This window comes from Lactuca serriola, chromosome 3 (assembly GCF_051521515.1).
Source record: "Lactuca serriola cultivar US96UC23 chromosome 3, Lser_US96UC23_V15, whole genome shotgun sequence".
In the NCBI taxonomy this organism is placed as follows: Eukaryota; Viridiplantae; Streptophyta; class Magnoliopsida; order Asterales; family Asteraceae; genus Lactuca; species Lactuca serriola.
Genome location: NC_136410.1, coordinates 66,358,919 through 66,377,326, shown reverse-complemented (window position 1 = coordinate 66,377,326; position 18,408 = coordinate 66,358,919). Strand labels below are relative to the sequence as shown.

Genomic DNA, 18,408 nt, shown 5'->3' with positions numbered 1-18,408 from the left:
TACCGGAAATTTGTCAAGGGATATGCCAACATTGCCAGCCCTTTAACGGATCAACTAAAGAAGGACAGATTTAGGTGGAATGAAGGGGCCGAGAGAGCTTTTCAAGAACTGAAGGTGGCCATGACAACAGTTCCAGTTTTGGCTATGCCTGACTTCAACAAGGTTTTCATTGTCGAGACCGATGCTTCAGGATTTGGGTTGGGCGCAGTCTTAATCCAAGAGGGGAGGCCAATTGCTTATTATAGCTGCACCCTAGGAACTCAAGCTCGATCGAAGTCAATCTACGAAAAGGAACTAATGGCAATTGTTAAGGCGGTCATCAAATGGAGACCCTATCTCCACGGAAGAAGATTCTTGGTTCGCACAGACCAATTGAGTTTGAAATACATTTTGGAGCAAAGGGTGGTAGGGAGCGACTATCAGAAATGGGTTTCAAAACTGATGGGGTTCGACTTCGAGGTGCAGTATCGAATAGGGGCAAGCAACAGAGTGGCAGACGCCTTGTCAAGAAAGAACCCCACTATAACCTGCAACGAAATGGTGGCGGGTTACTGGGAATTTTGGGAGAAGTTGAAGAAGGAGTTGACAGAAGATCAATTCATCAACAGGTCAAGAAGGAATTGCTGGAAAATGCGAATTCCCACAAAAACTTTGGGCTGTACCGTGACAACATTTTCTTCAAAGGAAGGTTGTATATTCCCCCAAAATCCCCACTTATCCCAGAAATCATCAAGGTCTTCCATGATTCGCCAATGGGGGGACATTTGGGCACAAAGAAAACGCATCAGCAGAAATCTACTGGCAGGGAATGAAGGATGATATTGTGGAGTACATTCGAAGGTGTGCCATCTGTCAACAGCAGAAATACATCACCGCCTCTCCCGCTGGGCTGCTACAACCCATTCCCTTGCCTGCTCAAACCTGGGATGAAATCACGATGGATTTCATCGAAGGACTCCCTCGATCCGAAGGATGGGATACAATCTGGGTGGTCGTTGACCGACTGAGCAAATACGCCCACTTTATTCCCCTCCGACATCCGTTTAACGCAACCGTGGTAGCTGATAAGTTTATGAAAGAAGTGGTAAAACTACACGGTCTTCCGTTGACTATCATTAGTGACAGGGACAAAATTTTTCTTAGCCAATTCTGGATGGAGTTGTTTCGTTTACATGGGGTGGAGTTAAAAAGGAGCACATCTTACCACCCACAAACAGACGGGCAGTTGGAAGTGGTGAACCGCTGTCTCGAGACCTACCTGAGGTGTTTCTCTTCCGATAAACCAAGGACATGGGCTAAATGGCTCGCATGGGCAGAATTCTGGTACAACACCACTTATCACTCATCCCTCAAGAGCACCCCCTTCAAGGCTCTGTATGGCCGGGATCCCCCTCCTCTGATCCGTTTTGAGGGACAACACACCCCTATGGATGCACTGGAGCAACACTTGGAAGACAAAGATGCTATGCTAGATGATTTGAGGGTAAATTTGATCAGGGCCCAACAGAAGATGCAGTACCAGGCAAATAAGAAGAGGACAGAAGTGGAATTCAAAGAAGGTGATATGGTTTATCTCAAGCTCAAACCCTACAGGCAGCAAAGTTTGGTGAAAAGAAAATATGAGAAATTAGCTGCACGTTTTTACAGACCCTACAAGATCATACAACGTATCGGGAAGGTGGCTTATAAACTAGAATTACATCCTACAACCGCTATACACTCAGTTTTCCACGTTTCCCAGCTCCGTGCAGCCTATGGCATCCCAAATATCCCCACCCCACTGCCCCCTCAGTTAACTGCAGACTTGGAACTGGTGGTGCAACCGGCTGCACTCAAAGGAGTAAGGATTCACAAGGAAGATAGCCAAGAGAAAGTAGGAAACACAGAGGTCCTGGTGCAGTGGCAAGGCTTATCTGAACAGGAAGCAACCTGGGAAGAGTTTGACAAGGTGGACACACAATTCCCAGAATTTCACCTTGAGGACAAGGTGAAACTTTGGGAGGCCGGTAATGATAACACCCAACCCTTGAAAGTTTACCAAAGGAACAAATGGAAGAATATCCCAAAGAAATGATTTTTGTTTGTAGTGGGGAGCAGGAGGGTAATTCTGTCTTTTACTTTTATTAGTTAGTTGTTCGTGCCATTATCTCTGTGCGTTTAGCTTTTTGAATGGGGGAGCAATATCCTTTTGTCATGAAGGATCTTTTGTTTATTTCCTCTGTTAGTGGTTATTTATAGGTGGTCCTTTGTTCCTTTTGGGTATCCAAAAAATCACTGTAAAGTTCTTCTAGAACATGGGGAATTCCCCTCTCTCGAATATGGGGCTATCTATTTGAATATTCAGAGTTTTCATTCATTTGTCACTATTCCATTGATTTGTTTTGGAGTTTTTCTCACTTAATTGGTCCAGGAGTAGTCAAGGAGCTATCATACTTCATATGGTATTAGAGCCCCAATTACTCTATAGAGTCGATCCTATATCTATTCCTTCTTCTTTCTTTCCTCGCCACTCATAATGACAAAGGCCACAATCCAAGTCACAGCAGCGATTCATTTTCCGATCAAACTCACCACCAATAACTTTCCTATCTGGCGCCGTCAAGTTGAATCCACCCTAATAGGGCTTGAACTTGACACTTTCATCACTGGCGATCAACAGCCGCCCAAGCGCTTTCTAGATGATAAAGACAGATCCAAACCAAACCCAGAGTATCTTTCCTGGTACCGCCAAGATCAAACTATTATTAGTGCAATCCTTGGCTGCTGTTCTGATTCCATTCAACCCTTGATATCGTCTGCCACTACCTCACGAGAGGCTTGGGATCGTCTTAAATCTAGCTTTGCCAGTGCTTCTCGATCTCGTGTTATCTCCCTCAAATCCAAACTTGTCAAAAACCCAAAGGGTACTCGCTCAATAGCTGAATATCTCCAAGACATGCGCGCTATTGCTGACGATCTTGCACTTGCACAAAGTCCTATCTCTGAAGAAGACCTGCTTGTTCATATTTATCCCAACTCGGTGATGAATATGGAACCATTGTTGCTGCCATTAAAGTCCATGAAACACCCCTCTCCTACTCAGAACTATTCGACAAATTGAGTGATTTTGAACGTGCCCTCAAGGAGAACACAACCTCCTCTGATCTGGTCATCACCACGGTTGACTACACCAGTCGAAAACAGAATCAATCACAAGCAAAATCTGATGGTTCCTACTCTCAACGTGCCTCTACTAATCGCCATTCAAGATAGCAACGCAACTTCACCAATCGACATAACTGGTCTTCTTCAAATTCAGGAAGCAATCGAAATCACAAGCCCAACACCTTTTGTCAATACTGCAATATCCTAGGACACATCACTCGTGACTGCCGGAAACTATCTCGCTTCCTGCGAGAAAACAATGTTTCTTTCAACAATAATCAATCATCTACTCCAATTGCCAATGTCACAATGTCAGGTCCCTCTCCTGTGTCTCCATCTTGGATGTTTGACAGTGGAGCCTCCAATCATGTCACAGGTGACCGCTCCACTCTTCACAGTGTGTCTGACTATGGTGGACCAGATGAAGTAGTTCTTGGGAATGGTAACACCTTGCAAATCTCTCATGTTGGCTCTAAACGCATTCACACACCACTTAAAACTTTACAATTACCTAATGTTTTATGTGTTCCACAATTGAAAAAGAATCTTATTTCTGTGGCAAAGTTATGCAAGACTAACTGGGTGTCTGTTGAATTTTTTGCACGTTTATTTATTGTGAAGGATCTTTGCACGGGGGCGCTTCTCATGCGGGGGGAGAACCATGAAGATGTCTATTATGCCAACCTATCACCTCATCTGCAACTGAATTTCACCATTAAAGCATCCCCAAGTCATTGGCATCACACCTTAGGTCAGCCATCCTCCAAAGTTTTCCGGTGTCTGCTCTCAAAATTAGGCCTTAGCTCTAAACTGCCTGATATGCATTGTTCATCTTGTTCAGTTAATAAAAGTCACAAACTACCTTTTCGATCTAATTCCTTTGTTGTCTCAAAACCATTGCAATTACTTTACTCTGATGTGTGGGGCCCGGTTCAAAACTCCATTGATAAATTTACCTACTATGTGATTTTTGTGGATTATCTCACCAAATATGTATGGTTTTATCCTATGAAAAAGAAATATGAAGTTGCCACCATTTTTCCTCAATTCAAACTTTTGGTTGAAAAATTCTTTCAAACACCCATTGTATCCATCTTTACTGATAATGGTGGTGAATACATTGGTCTATCACCCTTCCTCAAAACTCATGGCATCTTTCATTATACAACCCCACCTCATACACCTGAACAAAATGGTGTCGCTGAAAGGCGACACAGACATATAGTCGAAACAGGCCTTGCCTTCCTTCACTATGCCAAACTTCCTTTAACCTTTTGGTCACACGCATTTGAGACAGCGGTCTATTTAATCAACCGGCTTCCCACACCAATCCTCCATAATCAAACCCCATACCAACATCTATTTGGTCAATCACCCAATTACAACAAACTCAAACCTTTCGGGTGTCTATGTTATCCCTGGTTACGCCCGTATACTATCTCCAAACTCCAACCACGATCCACTCCATGTCTTTTCCTTGGTTATTCAACCTCTAAATTAGCATATAAATGCTATGACCCCCTCACCCACCGGTTATATCACTCGCGACATGTCCAGTTCATTGAGAATCAATTCCCCTCCCTATCTACATCTCATGATCCCTTACCTACACCTGACACATTCCTCACATCAACACAATCAACCCCACCAACATCCTCCTATACTCCTTTACCACCTACACTTGATCCAAATCTTACCCCTCCTATCACCTCCACCACCAATACATCCTCAACAACAACCACCGAAAACACCAACCCTATCTCTGATCCTTCACCTACACAACAGTCCGATCCTTCACCTACACAATAGTCCTCCACACCACATTGTTCCTTTACCTCCTACCCCCTTGTCTACTCCAGGCATACTAATAACACCTCATCCCTGTCATCCCCTATTGTTGTTGGACAATTGTCCTCACCCCTTTCCCCTCCACCACCAACCTCCGACCCACCCACCCCAATCATCTCACCTGATACAACTCCTGATACTCTCTCCACTAATACTGCTATACCCCATCACCTCCCCATACTGTGCGCCCACGCAAGAAAAATCCAAAATATTTCAACCTATCATTCATCAATGCTGCAACACTTCATCCAATTCCCCACACCATTGAACCTCATACACACAACCAAGCTCTCAAAGACCCTAACTGGTGTCATGCCATGGATCAAGAATTTAATGCCCTCATGCAAAATGGCACTTGGGAATTAGTACCACGTGGCAATCACAATCCGATTGGTTGTAAATGGGTCTTTCGACTCAAACGCAAACCCGATGGTACAATCTCAAAATATAAAGCCTGTTTAGTTGCCAAAGGCTTTCTTCAACAACACGGGAAATATTACTTTGATACCTTCAGCCCTGTAGCCAAACCGGTTACAATTCGTGTCATCATATCCCTAACTCTCTCTCACAACTGGACCCTCCGTCAACTAGACGTGAACAATGCATTTCTACACGGTACACTCCATGAACAAGTTTATATGACCCAACCTCCAGGATTTACTCACCCTCAATTTCCTGCTCATGTTTGCAAGTTGCGGAAATCTCTTTATGGCCTGAAACAAGCACCAAGGGCATGGTACACGGAATTAACCTCCTTTCTTCTCTCCTGTGGTTTTCGAAAATCCCAAGCTGATGCCTCTCTCTTTATCTACAATCATGCCAATATTTTACTCTTTTTCATGGTGTACGTTGATGATATTGTTCTTACTGGCAACAACAATTCATTTCTCAATGAGTTCATTGACACCTTGGCAAAACGCTTTTCCATCAAAGACCTAGGAAACCTTCACCATTTTCTTGGTATCGAAGTGATTCCAACCACTCATGGTCTCTTCCTATCCCAACACCGTCACATCCAGAACCTTCTAACCCAATTCAATATGGATGGTGCAAAAGCAGTTGCTACTCCCCTTAACTCGTCTCAGGTTCTCCACCCTATGGATGGCTCCCCCAGTGTTGATCCAACACCGTATCGTAAACTGGTAGGTTCGCTGCAATATTTAGCCTTTACAAGGCCTGATGTTTCCTTTGCGATTAATCGTTTAGCCCAATTTATGCATTCCCCAACCGAGATTCATTGGCAGGCACTCAAGTGAGTATTGCGTTATCTTAAGGGTACTATACACCATGGGTTGTATCTTAAACGAGGTTCCTCTCTTGAGTTAAAGGCTTTCTCTGATTCAGACTGGGGAGGCATTATGCATGGAGGGCGCTCTACAACTGCATACATACTTTATCTTGGCTCCAATATCATCTCCTGGAAGTCATCACGCAAGAAGTCTGTCTCCCGCTCCTCCTTTGAGGCAGAATACAAAGCACTAGCCAATGCAGCGACTGAAATTGCTTGGGTTCAAAACTTGCTCACCGATCTCGGTGTCTCACAAACATCATCTCCTACACTTTTCTGCGATAACACTGGTGCCAAATATCTCTGTGCCAATCCTGTCTATCATTCACGCATGAAACACGTGGCACTAGATTATCACTTTGTTCGCGAGAAAGTTGCTGCTGGTTCTCTCAAAGTTCTGCATATCAACTCCACTGACCAACTCGCAGATGCTCTCACCAAACCACTCAGTCGAAGCCCGTTTCTTCGTCTACGGTCCAAGATTGGAGTCTCCGATGGATCCTCCATCTTGCGGGGGCGTATTAAGGACCAATGAGATAATTAAATCTATATGATTTAATTTACCATCTTTATATTATTATTTTAGTAAATACAGCTGTAAATTATTCAATACTTACCTAGTTTACCTCCTTCTCAATTGTATACATCGGCTATATAGCCTTCCCCTGTACATTGATTTTATATATGAAAAACATACTTTTCACAGCAACCCTAAATACTTCATATAGTGCAGTATAATGGTGTTTGATTCCCGTTTCTCTATAGTATGAAGCAAATTGTTTCGATAGGAACTCGCCAACACGATCTGTTCGGAAAACTTTCATTATTTCCTCTGTCTCGTTTTCAACTGTCGTTTTGAAGTTCTTAAAAACATCCAAGCATTTGTCTTTTGACTTCAACATGAACACCCACATGAACCTTGTATGATGACTATGATCATCAATGGGCAACATAAAGTACTGGTTACCCGTGGGTGTCGGTGGCGTGATCGGACCACATAGATCACCATGTATCCGCTCCAATTTTTTCTTAGCCTTGAACTCAGTTTGTGAAGGGTATGGTTTACTTGCTTGCTTCCCGACTAAGCAACTTCTAAACGGATGTGTGATATTTCTTATTCTATACATTCCCTCAACAATTTTCTTGTCTGACATATTCTTTAGCGCACCAAAATTCATGTGGCTCATCCTTGCGTGCCACAGCCACGTTGTTGCATCATTCTTGACTAGCAGACATTTTGGTTCGACTTCTTTCAGCAAGACTTTATACAGTTGATTTGGCGACCTCTTAACCTTCATATCACGTACCCACAAGAAAGTTCCCCGTATTTGAATTTGATCTCCTGTTTCTGCCATTTGTCCCAAAGTTAGTATATTACTGAATTAGTCTCGTATATAGTAAACTTCTTTAAGTAGGCGTTGCTCGCCATTGTTGCACTGAAATACTATTGACCCTTTCCCTTCATTTTGGACCTTAGACACATTTCCAAACTTTACATACCCTTTGATCATCCCATTTAGATCCCAAAATTAGCTTTCGTCACCCGTCATATGATTACTTGCCCCTGTGTCTATATACCACATACTAGAGTGATTTGCTTCATCCCCATTAGTCTTGAACTGAGGGTGTACTTTATCTTCATTTAAGAAGACTTACCTCTTTACAAGCATTAAGAGTGGTAAAAAATAGTGTAGGTTCATCTTCCATATCTTCTTGAACAATATTGCTTTCATGATTTCTCTCTCGTCTCAGGTTCATGCACTCGGCGACGTAGTGTCTGTAATCTTGACAATTGTAACATTGAATAGTACTCTTGTCTCGACTATTGAATGTGTTATAGTTTCCATCCCTTCGTTGGTGGGAGCCTCCTTTCCCACGATCGCTACATCCTCGGAATGATCCCGATCCATTTCGACTTCCATTCTTTGAATCACTTTCTGATTGCATCTTCTTTCTCTCGAACCATTCTTCATGTGTCAGAAGGAGTTTTTTCTCTTCTATTTCACCATGACCTTTCATTCTTTCTTCATGGGCCTTCAATCTTCCAATTACCTCTTCTACTGTCATTCTGTCCAAGTAGCCGAATTGCTCGAGAGTCGATGTAATTTGCATGAATTTAGACAGCACAACTCGTAGGATCTTCTTCATTACGTATGATTCTTCTACCGTGTCTCCCAAAGATGATGCTCAAAATATTGTTCACTTTCACAACAAACTCATCTACATCTTTCGAATCTCTCATGCTTAATGACTCGAACTCCGACTTCAACGTTTGAATTCTTGCCATCTTCACTCTATTAGCTTCCCAAATACATGGTTTTGAGAGCATCCCACGCCTCTTTTGCTGTTTAGCTTTCAGCTATTGACAGTAACATCTCCTCGGGTATTGCTTGGTAAATAGTAGCCATCGCTATTTTATCTTTCTTGACTTGAAGAGCCGTGTTCGTGGTTCTTGGCTTAACTGAATCCCAGATACCTTGAGCTTGCATGAACACCTTCATTTAATGGCCCAAGCAACATAGTTGCTTCCCGAGAGCATAGGATAGTGAAACATAACTATCCATATTTTTCGTTTTTATCGCACATTTCGGTCGATCAAGGTTGATATTTTGGCATACACAAGGTTGGTTATGCTCTGATACCAAATGTTGGATATCAGCCTACCTGCAAGTACAACTTCAGAGATAAAATGAAGAAAAAAAAACAAGAACACGATAGGCTAAGGTTTTCACTTTATTCAACAGAGAAATTCAAAAGACAGTACAACTTTCAATGAGTTTTGCTAGGGCCGGTCCTGAGGAATTAAATATCCTCAAAGGCCTAGGACGAGCTAAATAAAAATAGTCCTTATCGTTATTATAAGTTTTTATTTTTAAATAAATATATATAATAAAAAAATTAAACCATGTGCAGCTGCCCACTTTGCCTAGCTATACAACAAAAAGAAAATCCTAGAATCTCCTATCCCCTATATACTAATAAAACAGTACCAAAGTGTCACGTGACAGTTTCTCAACCTTCTCCAAGCTATTTTTCCCGCACACATGTCAAAGTGAAATTCCAATATTGTCCATTTGGTCAATTTAAAGTGCAGTAAAATCAAGAATGTGATATGCCGAAAATACCCTTATAGCCCTTAAAACTCACATGTCATTACACTCTTCATTTTTAAGTTTAGATCATCTTTTAGGTAATCACCATTCATATCCCAAAAAATTAGCCATGAAATTTGAATTCCAGGGCAAGAAATCAAGGATTTATCTGTATTTAAAATTGATGGGTGTGCTTTTATCTACATCGACAATTTCTTTCCTCAAGCCATTAGTCATCTACATTCTTATTTCCACATCTAGGAATCAATCAGATGTGTTTAGATGTGTGGTTTAAATTTATCGACTTTGAGCATGTTTTGAGAGGCTACAAAGATGACAACGAAAACAGATAAACTGTGTACGTTCTCTATTAATCACTTTTCGAAAACGAATTGATCAAGCCGCCTAATGTAGACTGAAGCTAGGTGTGTTTTCTATAAAAAGAATTGTGACTCTCTGTTTTGTTTTTCCATTGCAAGTTCAACATTTATCAACGTATTCTTGATTTCTTTTTGTGATTTTTTTAATGATTTTGAGACAATTGGTTTGCAGTTTCCTACCACGGATGCCTAAAGACCTTCTTGAACGCTCTTCTCCAAAAAAATTTTCGAGCTTTACAAAACATTTAAATGTTTTTGGGATTTATAGTGTTCCTTTTTTCCCTGACAAATTATATCTATATTTTCCGATGTGACAGGTCGGTAGAGCAATTCTCCTACCATTTTTCAATTATAATTGCTTTTTGGAAGAAAACAATTTCTTAAAATGTGCCGTTTATTTGGATACTAAGACAAAATTAAGTTTATGTTGACATTGAAGATGAGAAGCTGAAGTGTTGTGCGACATTTAATTGTGAGTCATATACTACCTCTGTGTTTTTCATCGATTACTTTTTCTTTCCATTGTCTTCTGAAAATTTACTCTAATATATGGTTAAATTGGTTTGATAACAATTTCACAAATCAGGTTTGCTTTTGAGCACTGGTCAACGTAATTTGTATTATAAGGAGGAGAAAATTGTTTCAGGAGATCTGGTTCATCAGGGGCTCATCAACTATCAACAACACCGGTGGTTCACTGTGGCCAATTATGTGCACAATAAGCATTTGGTGAAATGTTGACCGTAAGTTCTTTAACATGCAGGATTTTTATCATGTTTGTTTTAATCCTAATATAAGATTGATTACTATGATCAAGTTGAGTTAAATTTTCATAAAAAAAAGTTGTAGTCGAATCCCGATATTGTATGTGTTAGCTTGATTTTGGGTTTGGTTAAAGCAAGATTTTTTAATTTAGAAGGGGATCAGTTTCCTCTAAATTACTAAATTGAACAAACTATAATCTTAATTTATGTTTTCTTGATACATGAAATTTGTAAAAGTGATCTTCATGTGTGCTTTTCGGCTTTTTAAGCTCCTTATAATTTATTTGCTATTCATGTGAAAGAAATCTCCATGTGTGCAATTTAGAGGTTTTTTTTTTCTTCAAATTGTGTGCTTTATAATTGGACTCATTAATTTATTTGCTATTCATGTGAAAGAAATCTCCATGTGTGCAATTTAGAGGTTTTTTTTTCTTCAAATTGTGTGCTTTATAATTGGACTCATGGGAACATGTATGACCTAAGTTTGTGCCACAAATATATACCACAAGCCCCAAAGAAGTTCCAAAATAGAAGGTTTGTTTCATTATTGGTTGGTATTCTATTCTCTCCGTTGGTAATTACTTCGTCAATTGAATAGTGCAACAAAGTCTTGGGTGCATAGTACTTACAAATGACAAGATTAATATAAAAAATAAAAAAATACATTATCACTATTCATTTTTTTTTTTTTTTTTATAAATTAATGATATCTTATTTTATTAGACAATCAAAATTATATCTCTATTCAAAAATATCAACCGTTGTTTCCACGGATTTAAACCTAATAAAGGAATAAAAGACGTCTAAGAACCGGAAATGACCTTAGTGGCTTAGACTTATTCAAAGTTCAAACTCTAAAGGGAAATTAAAACACGTTTGAAATTCCTGGATTACATTAACATACTGGTCCTACACAGACATGAAAACCTCTCTCACATAGCATGTTTCACATGCATGGGATCCCACCACCTCCTTGGCTTCTCTATATCCATTCATCCGAAGACAACAATCTCCAGATCGATCTCCTAGGTCAGTCATTATCACTATAGATTGCTTTCATATACAGGTATATTTACTGTTCTTACCAACCAAAGAGCTGTCTTAAGTCGAGTAATAGTTATGAGTTGTTATATATCTTTTCATTTCCTTGATATTTTCACTTATAAATACATTATAAACAACAACTTTCTACAACATTGGAGATGGAGAAAGCACATGAAGGCCATGTATTGGTGTTGCCTTACCCAAGCCAAGGCCATATCAACCCTCTCCTTCAATTTGCCAAAAGACTCGCCTCCAAAGGACTTAAAGCCACCGTTGCCACCACCCACTACACCCTTTCCTCCATCTCCACCCCATACATCACTGTGGAGGCCATCTCCGACGGTTTTGATGACGGTGGTTTCACTCAAGCTCAATCCGCAGAAGTCTTTCTAGAGTCCTTCAAGTCCCATGGCTCACGTACACTCACCCAACTCATCAAGAAACACCAAACCACCAAGTATCCAATCACTTGCGTTGTGTATGATTCCTTCTTTCCTTGGGCTCTTGACGTGGCTAAGGAGAATGGGATTCTTGGGGCACCGTTTTTCACCAACTCCGCCACTGTGTCTGCCATTTTCAGCCGGATACATGGCGGGACGTTAAGGTTGCCGGTGAGATTGGAGGATTGTCCGGTGCTGCTGCCAGGGGTTCCGCCGTTATATTTGGAAGACTTGCCGAGCTTTCTGAATGCACCTGAAAGTTATCCAGCCTACTTGAAGATGAAATTGAACCAGTTTTCGAATTTGGAGAAAGCTGATTGGATTTTCTGCAACTCTTTCCAATCATTGGAACCTGAGGTATGCATATAGTGTAACAATATTTTAATATGAAATGTTTTATCTTTTCATAATAACCACGTGTGGTAGGAGGATCAAATGTCATATGTTTATCTCAAAAAAAAAAAAAATTATGGTTAAGTTTTTTTTTTATTTCTTAACTACTCGAATTTCATTTCAGGGATTTGTTTAAACTTAAAACAATCTTATTGTTTTAATATCTTTTTTGAAAATAAATTTTTGAAACAAATGATTATGTCTTATATTAAAAAGCTAGACAACGAAGAAAAATTCCTTAAGATGTCTTGGAAATTATGAACTTCTTTTACATCAATCTAGGGGTGTTCGTTTGGATGAATCAGTTTGATCCGATCCAATCAAGTAAATCCAAATTGATTTTGTTTCTCAAAATATGGATCCAAATAGTCTAAACTAAATTCAAATTCAATCCGATCCGATCAAATTACAATTTGGTTAAATCGGTTTTTATAATTCGGTTTTCAAAAACCGAAACATTTTAAAACAACATATAATTATAATATTATTCAACTTTACACAAGAAGCAAAAATAAATTATTTAGTTGTAATTTAAAATTTATAAACAACTAATACGACGATATATTATAATTAAATATTTTATAGATAAAAAACTTTTGAGAGAAAATGCATAGTAATGTTTTTTTTTATCGGGGTGAAACGTTTTGAACCTATTTGAAAAAATAAATTACAAAATATATAAATAATAAATGTTTATTCGGTTTTTTTGGACTATTCGGTTCTTATTTTATAAACCCAAACCAATCCGAAATCCAAAATAATAATTCGATTTTGTTGAAAACCAATCCAAAAATCCGAATATTCGAACCAAATAGTTCAATCCAAATTGTCCAATTGGATAATTCGGTTTTATTCAAATAGTGAACAGTCCTACATCAATCGAACAAAATTATATAAAAATTCCTGCCATGCGCGGTTCTCTTCCATACCTAGATTCGGTCTCGGAAATAGCGACTTTGTAAAAAGACTTTTTCAAAAATAAGTTTTTGAAGTATTTATTTTTAATTTGAAGAAATATTAGCTTTTTAAAAAAATATTGAAGATAATATTATCCAAAATCTGATGATTTAAAATATTTATGATTAAAAAAAAAACTTTTGGTTCAACTTGTTTATGATCCTTAATTTGAATATTTAATCATAATTTTTTTTGGACAATCACGAAGACTAATTTTGCAGTTTTCAAACTTAATTTTGAAAATATAAAAAGTTTAATTTGAAAATTAATATAATTATAAGGGTATCTCCAATAAATTAGTATTCATTACCTATTAAATAGAGTGATAATATGTCTAAGGCCTCGCCAAACAAGCCTCGTTGTAGATATAATGAGATGAGATATGAAACAGAAAGTGTAAAGGGGTGCTGTGATTGGTTGATTTGTGTTTATTTATTTATTTTTAATTTTTTCCCCGAAAATAAAACCTATTAAATTGCCACACTACCACTCCCTAATGTTTATTGCGCTAGACATGCTAAGCTTATGTGGTTTAAAAAAACTAAAGAAACTTATGTGATAAAATGCTAAGAATGCTACCACTCCATCCAAACTAATACCCTTTATCTTATTCTATTGGCTTTTTATGTCGACGCTTTGTGATCCAGTCGTCTTTGCCACAATCACAAATGGCATCCCTCCAAGCACGTTATTCACCAGTCTCGTGCAACCACATACGTCTTTAGCAACAATGGTGGCATCGCCTTTGATAGAACGAACTAAATCCCATTTAGAGTTTGGTACCTAAAATTATTGCTCAAACTTAAATCCCAGTTGGAGTTTGGTACCTATAATTGTTGCTCAAACTTATATGAATCACCGATGTCATGGCGTTTAAAATAAATAGTGGAGCCTTTTTGTTGACTCGAAGTTCCGGTCCAGTGGCGGAGCTTGAACTTTTGATTTTTTTTTTGGGGGAGAGTATGATATGTATAAAATTTTGAGAATAGGGGAGACCACAACCCAAATTTTATATTTTAGGCCTAATATGTATAAAATTTAATAGGTATTTATACTTCTAACCAAAAATGCAGGGGGGGGGGGGGGGGGGGAACCCCTTCTGGCCCTAAAGAAGCTCCTCCCCTATTCTGGTCCATTTTCTTCACATATGGATTAGTCTGTTTGCAGTGCAGTTTCAATTAAACCATATGCAAACCCAAAAGGCAAAATTAAGTGCCCCCTTGGCCATCACCACCTGATCCCCTTCTCTTACCAGATCTCCGGTTGCACCACCATCCCTCTATCTAATTCTCACCATCAGTGGCCCTTCCACCATCTCTGACTATCATCACATCCCTTTTTTCTCACCGGGTATTCGGTAGAACTCTATATTTTATTGCCATCGATCATCATTGTTGCATCTATTCATGACCCTACTTTCTTAACGATCTCATATAGGTTAGTCTCCATGGATTGATTTGTATAGTATTATTCTTGACCTTGATTTTTGAAAGGTTGATTTGAAGCAATTAGGGTTTAACCTTTTTCTTTTGATTGACCCAATAATTGTACATATGGTTCAATAGTTTGGAATTAGAGACTCTGTTCAGGATTATTTTGATTTCTAATTAACTACAAATATTTATACTATTTGATTTGCAGCTTCCCTCGATGTTAGAAGCTCACCATCAGGGTGTATATTCCATTACTTGTATTAGGGTTGGACTCAAACCATCACATTTGGAATTTAATTTAATTTTTTTTGCTATTAAAGCCACACATATGAAACATGTTCTTACATGTTAGGGGAGTTTTTTAGTAAGTAAATATAAATTTTATGCCCTTGATTATCCAAAAATAATATGAGAAACCTTTTAAACAAAAACCGAATAGTTCATAAGACCTCATTTACATTGTCTCTTTAATAAATATAGATATCATAAATAAGTATTATGAAATAAATTTAAATTAGTTAACTGTAAATCCATTAAATTTGTCAAAGTCATCATCATGTTTACATAATTTTATCGTGTGAATGAATGCATCATCTGAAAATTATTAGTGTCACATGAAGTACTTTATAAATTATTAGGTATTTGAAGAAATTAATCAAACAAAATGAATAAAATCACATTTTTTATTTCAATATTCATATTTGTTTTTTCATTGGAAACATGTACCATCAAATTTTGTTCTATTACTAATTAGTTCATAGTTGTTTTTAGTTTATATTTCAAAATTGGTTTATAACCAAATTACAGTTATTGTTTAGTCTTTGCTAATTATTATCGTCTTTTTTCACCTTATATTAACTAGGTGATAAAAGGCATAGGGGAGCAATGGTCAGCAAAACTAATAGGACCAATGGTGCCTTCATCCTACTTAGATGGAAGGATTGTAGGTGACAAAGGGTATGGTGCAAGTTTATGGAAACCACTTGAGCATCAATGCACCAAATGGCTCGAAACCAAGCCCCAAAACTCAGTTGTTTATGTCTCGTTTGGGAGCATGGTGTCATTATCCCAAGAAGAAATGGAAGAAATATCATGGGGTTTACAACAAAGCGGTTTCAATTTTCTTTGGGTTGTCAAAGATTCGGAGACACATAAATTGCCCAAAGGGTTTCTTGAATTAACCACAAAAAGTCAAGAAAAGGGTATGATTGTGAATTGGTGCAACCAACTTGAGTTGTTGGCTCACGATTCGGTAGGTTGTTTTGTGACACACTGTGGGTGGAACTCAACGTTGGAAGGGTTAAGCCTTGGAGTCCCGATGATCGGAGTCCCAAAATGGGCTGACCAATTAACTGATGCCAAGTTTATAAAGGATGTGTGGTGTGTGGGTATGAGGGTCAAGGTGGATGCTGAAATTGGGATTGTCGGAAGGGAAGAACTTGTTTCGTGTTTGAATGAGGTTATGAATGTAGGGGACAAGAGTTTACAGATCAAGAAAAATGCGAAGAAATGGAGAGAATTAGCTAAAGAGGCAATAAGTGAAGGCGGGAGCTCAGATAAAGCCATTGATGAGTTATTGATGGCATTGAAGGGATTTTGCAAAGAAAGAGACTTGTGTTAAGGTTGACTCTAATGCATCATACTTTTTTAGTTAAATAAGAACTACACTCTTAATTAGTTCTAGCATAACTAATAAACAAATTCACATTAAGTACAACTTACGTCAGCAAATTTGTAACACTTAATACTAATTGATTCTAATCATAGAGATCTTCTTTTACTTAATTTTCACTTGAAAATATGAGTTTACCATTATTAGTGTGTGTGTACGCGTGTTGGTTACCTTATATTTTGGCATTTATAGAACATTAAGGTACTATTGTGCATGATTGTGGTTGTTATCTTGAGTCTATCAAATTTTAGCGGTTCATATTTGTATCTCTTACTAAAAGGTCAATTTTCAATCTAAATAATATTTGTAATTTGTTTTTTTTACTTTCTATTTATATACATAGATTTGAGTTTTGTTGTTTATTCTTTTATACCAGATCACTTATCATTTATTATATTTTCTATAAAATAAAGGAACCAAATCTGGAAAATGAAAAAAATGGAACAATTTCCTATCACAACCTATTTCTACAAAGTTGGTTGCTATTATACATTAACTTCACAAAGTTAGTTGCTATTTATCATAAGTTTTCTTGTCAAAAATGACCAAATATAAAAATGGCCAAAAATAAGCAAGTTCTTGTCACAACCTATTTCTAAAGAGTTGGTTGCTAATATAGATTAAATTTACAAAGTTGATTGCTATTTATCGTAAAATTTAATTTTAGAAAATAAACCAAATTTAAAAAAGAAAAAGTTATAAAAAATGAAACAAGTTCATGTCACAACTTACTTCTATAAAGTTGGTTGGTATTATAAACTAACTTTAGAAAATAAGTTTCTATACATCATAATATTTCCTTTAATCATAAGAAAATAACTATCATTTTGTGTGATTTGTTTCTGTGTTTTGTATGCGTCTGTATATTTGTTTGTCTCTATGATATTTTAAGTTATCAATTGTAACCTAGTTAATAATAAGGTTATGCTATAAACGACCTCATCTAAGCTTGTATAATAATCCAATATGCATGAATCAGTAACTACTCTACAATATAGCTTAATTTGTCAATTGTATGTCATATGGACAATTTTCTAATTTGAACTATGTCAATAATGTCAATAAGCACGTGAGGAAAGTAAAAGTAAGCATATGAAATCTAAGCACGTGGGGAAATATGTCAATAATCCAGATTATCCATAAAATTTGACACATGTATCAAAAGATTTTACTCTAAACTCGTTCAAAAGTATTCAGCTAAATTTTCATTCTAGTTAAGGAAAAGCATCGATGAGTTTAAAAGTATTATACTCGTTTTCAAGCTCCCTTGATGTTACCATACAACATTGTGGTACATTTGACCAAAAACACGCAAGCATTGAGCGTTTATCCTCTATTATCAATAAAATCCGAGCAGTTGATGATAAGGTTTAACCTTATATTTCCTAATCTCAAGCAAGTCGTTAAACGTTTTTGGGGTAAACGATCAAATTCCTTAAGATCCCGGTATGTTTCTTTATTTATTTTAAGGAAAATAAGTAAGCAGGTTTTTGGAAAAGTTGACTTTGCGATGCAATTAGTGCTGGTCATGGTTCGTTCCAACTTATTTAGTCGCGACCCAACCTTATGTGGGTTACGACGCATGATAGACATACCCCAAAACCCCAGGTCTTGGATTTTGAACCCTATTTAAAGGCACCAACTTCTATAGTTTTCTCTCTTATCATCCTCCATCTTCTAAGTTTGAGGAAGAAGTAAGAAGTTTTGGTGCATAAGAAGATAGATCTAGAGATTTCCAACCTTCGTGTCCTCTCAATAACCTTTGTAAGTATTCTAGTTTGCAACTTTATGACTCTGTACTTCTGGATCTAGAGTTTTAGTCAGTTTGGTCCCTTTGTGGTATGATTTTATTTCAGTTTGGAAAACTTCAAGTTGGTGGGATGCTTTTAATGGTTTTCTAGACTTAAAATGGTTAAAAGAGTGCTTGGCCAACTCTTTGAGCCATGTAAAGAA

At 37.7% G+C, this 18,408-nt stretch overlaps 1 protein-coding gene and 1 long non-coding RNA gene across 2 annotated transcripts in view; one reads left to right on the top strand and one right to left on the bottom strand.

Moving 5' to 3' along the window:
- LOC145094491 (uncharacterized) overlaps positions 1–18,408 on the bottom strand; it is a 216,646-nt gene that overhangs the window by 55,520 nt on the left and 142,718 nt on the right. The window lies entirely within an intron of this gene.
- On the top strand, positions 11,676–16,568 carry LOC145092516 (UDP-glycosyltransferase 74B1-like). The gene is made up of 2 exons (XM_079030460.1): positions 11,676–12,357; positions 15,646–16,568. The coding sequence occupies exons 1-2, from the start codon at positions 11,719–11,721 to the stop codon at positions 16,402–16,404; spliced, it is 1,398 nt and encodes a 465-aa protein (XP_078886586.1). The 5' UTR covers positions 11,676–11,718; the 3' UTR covers positions 16,405–16,568.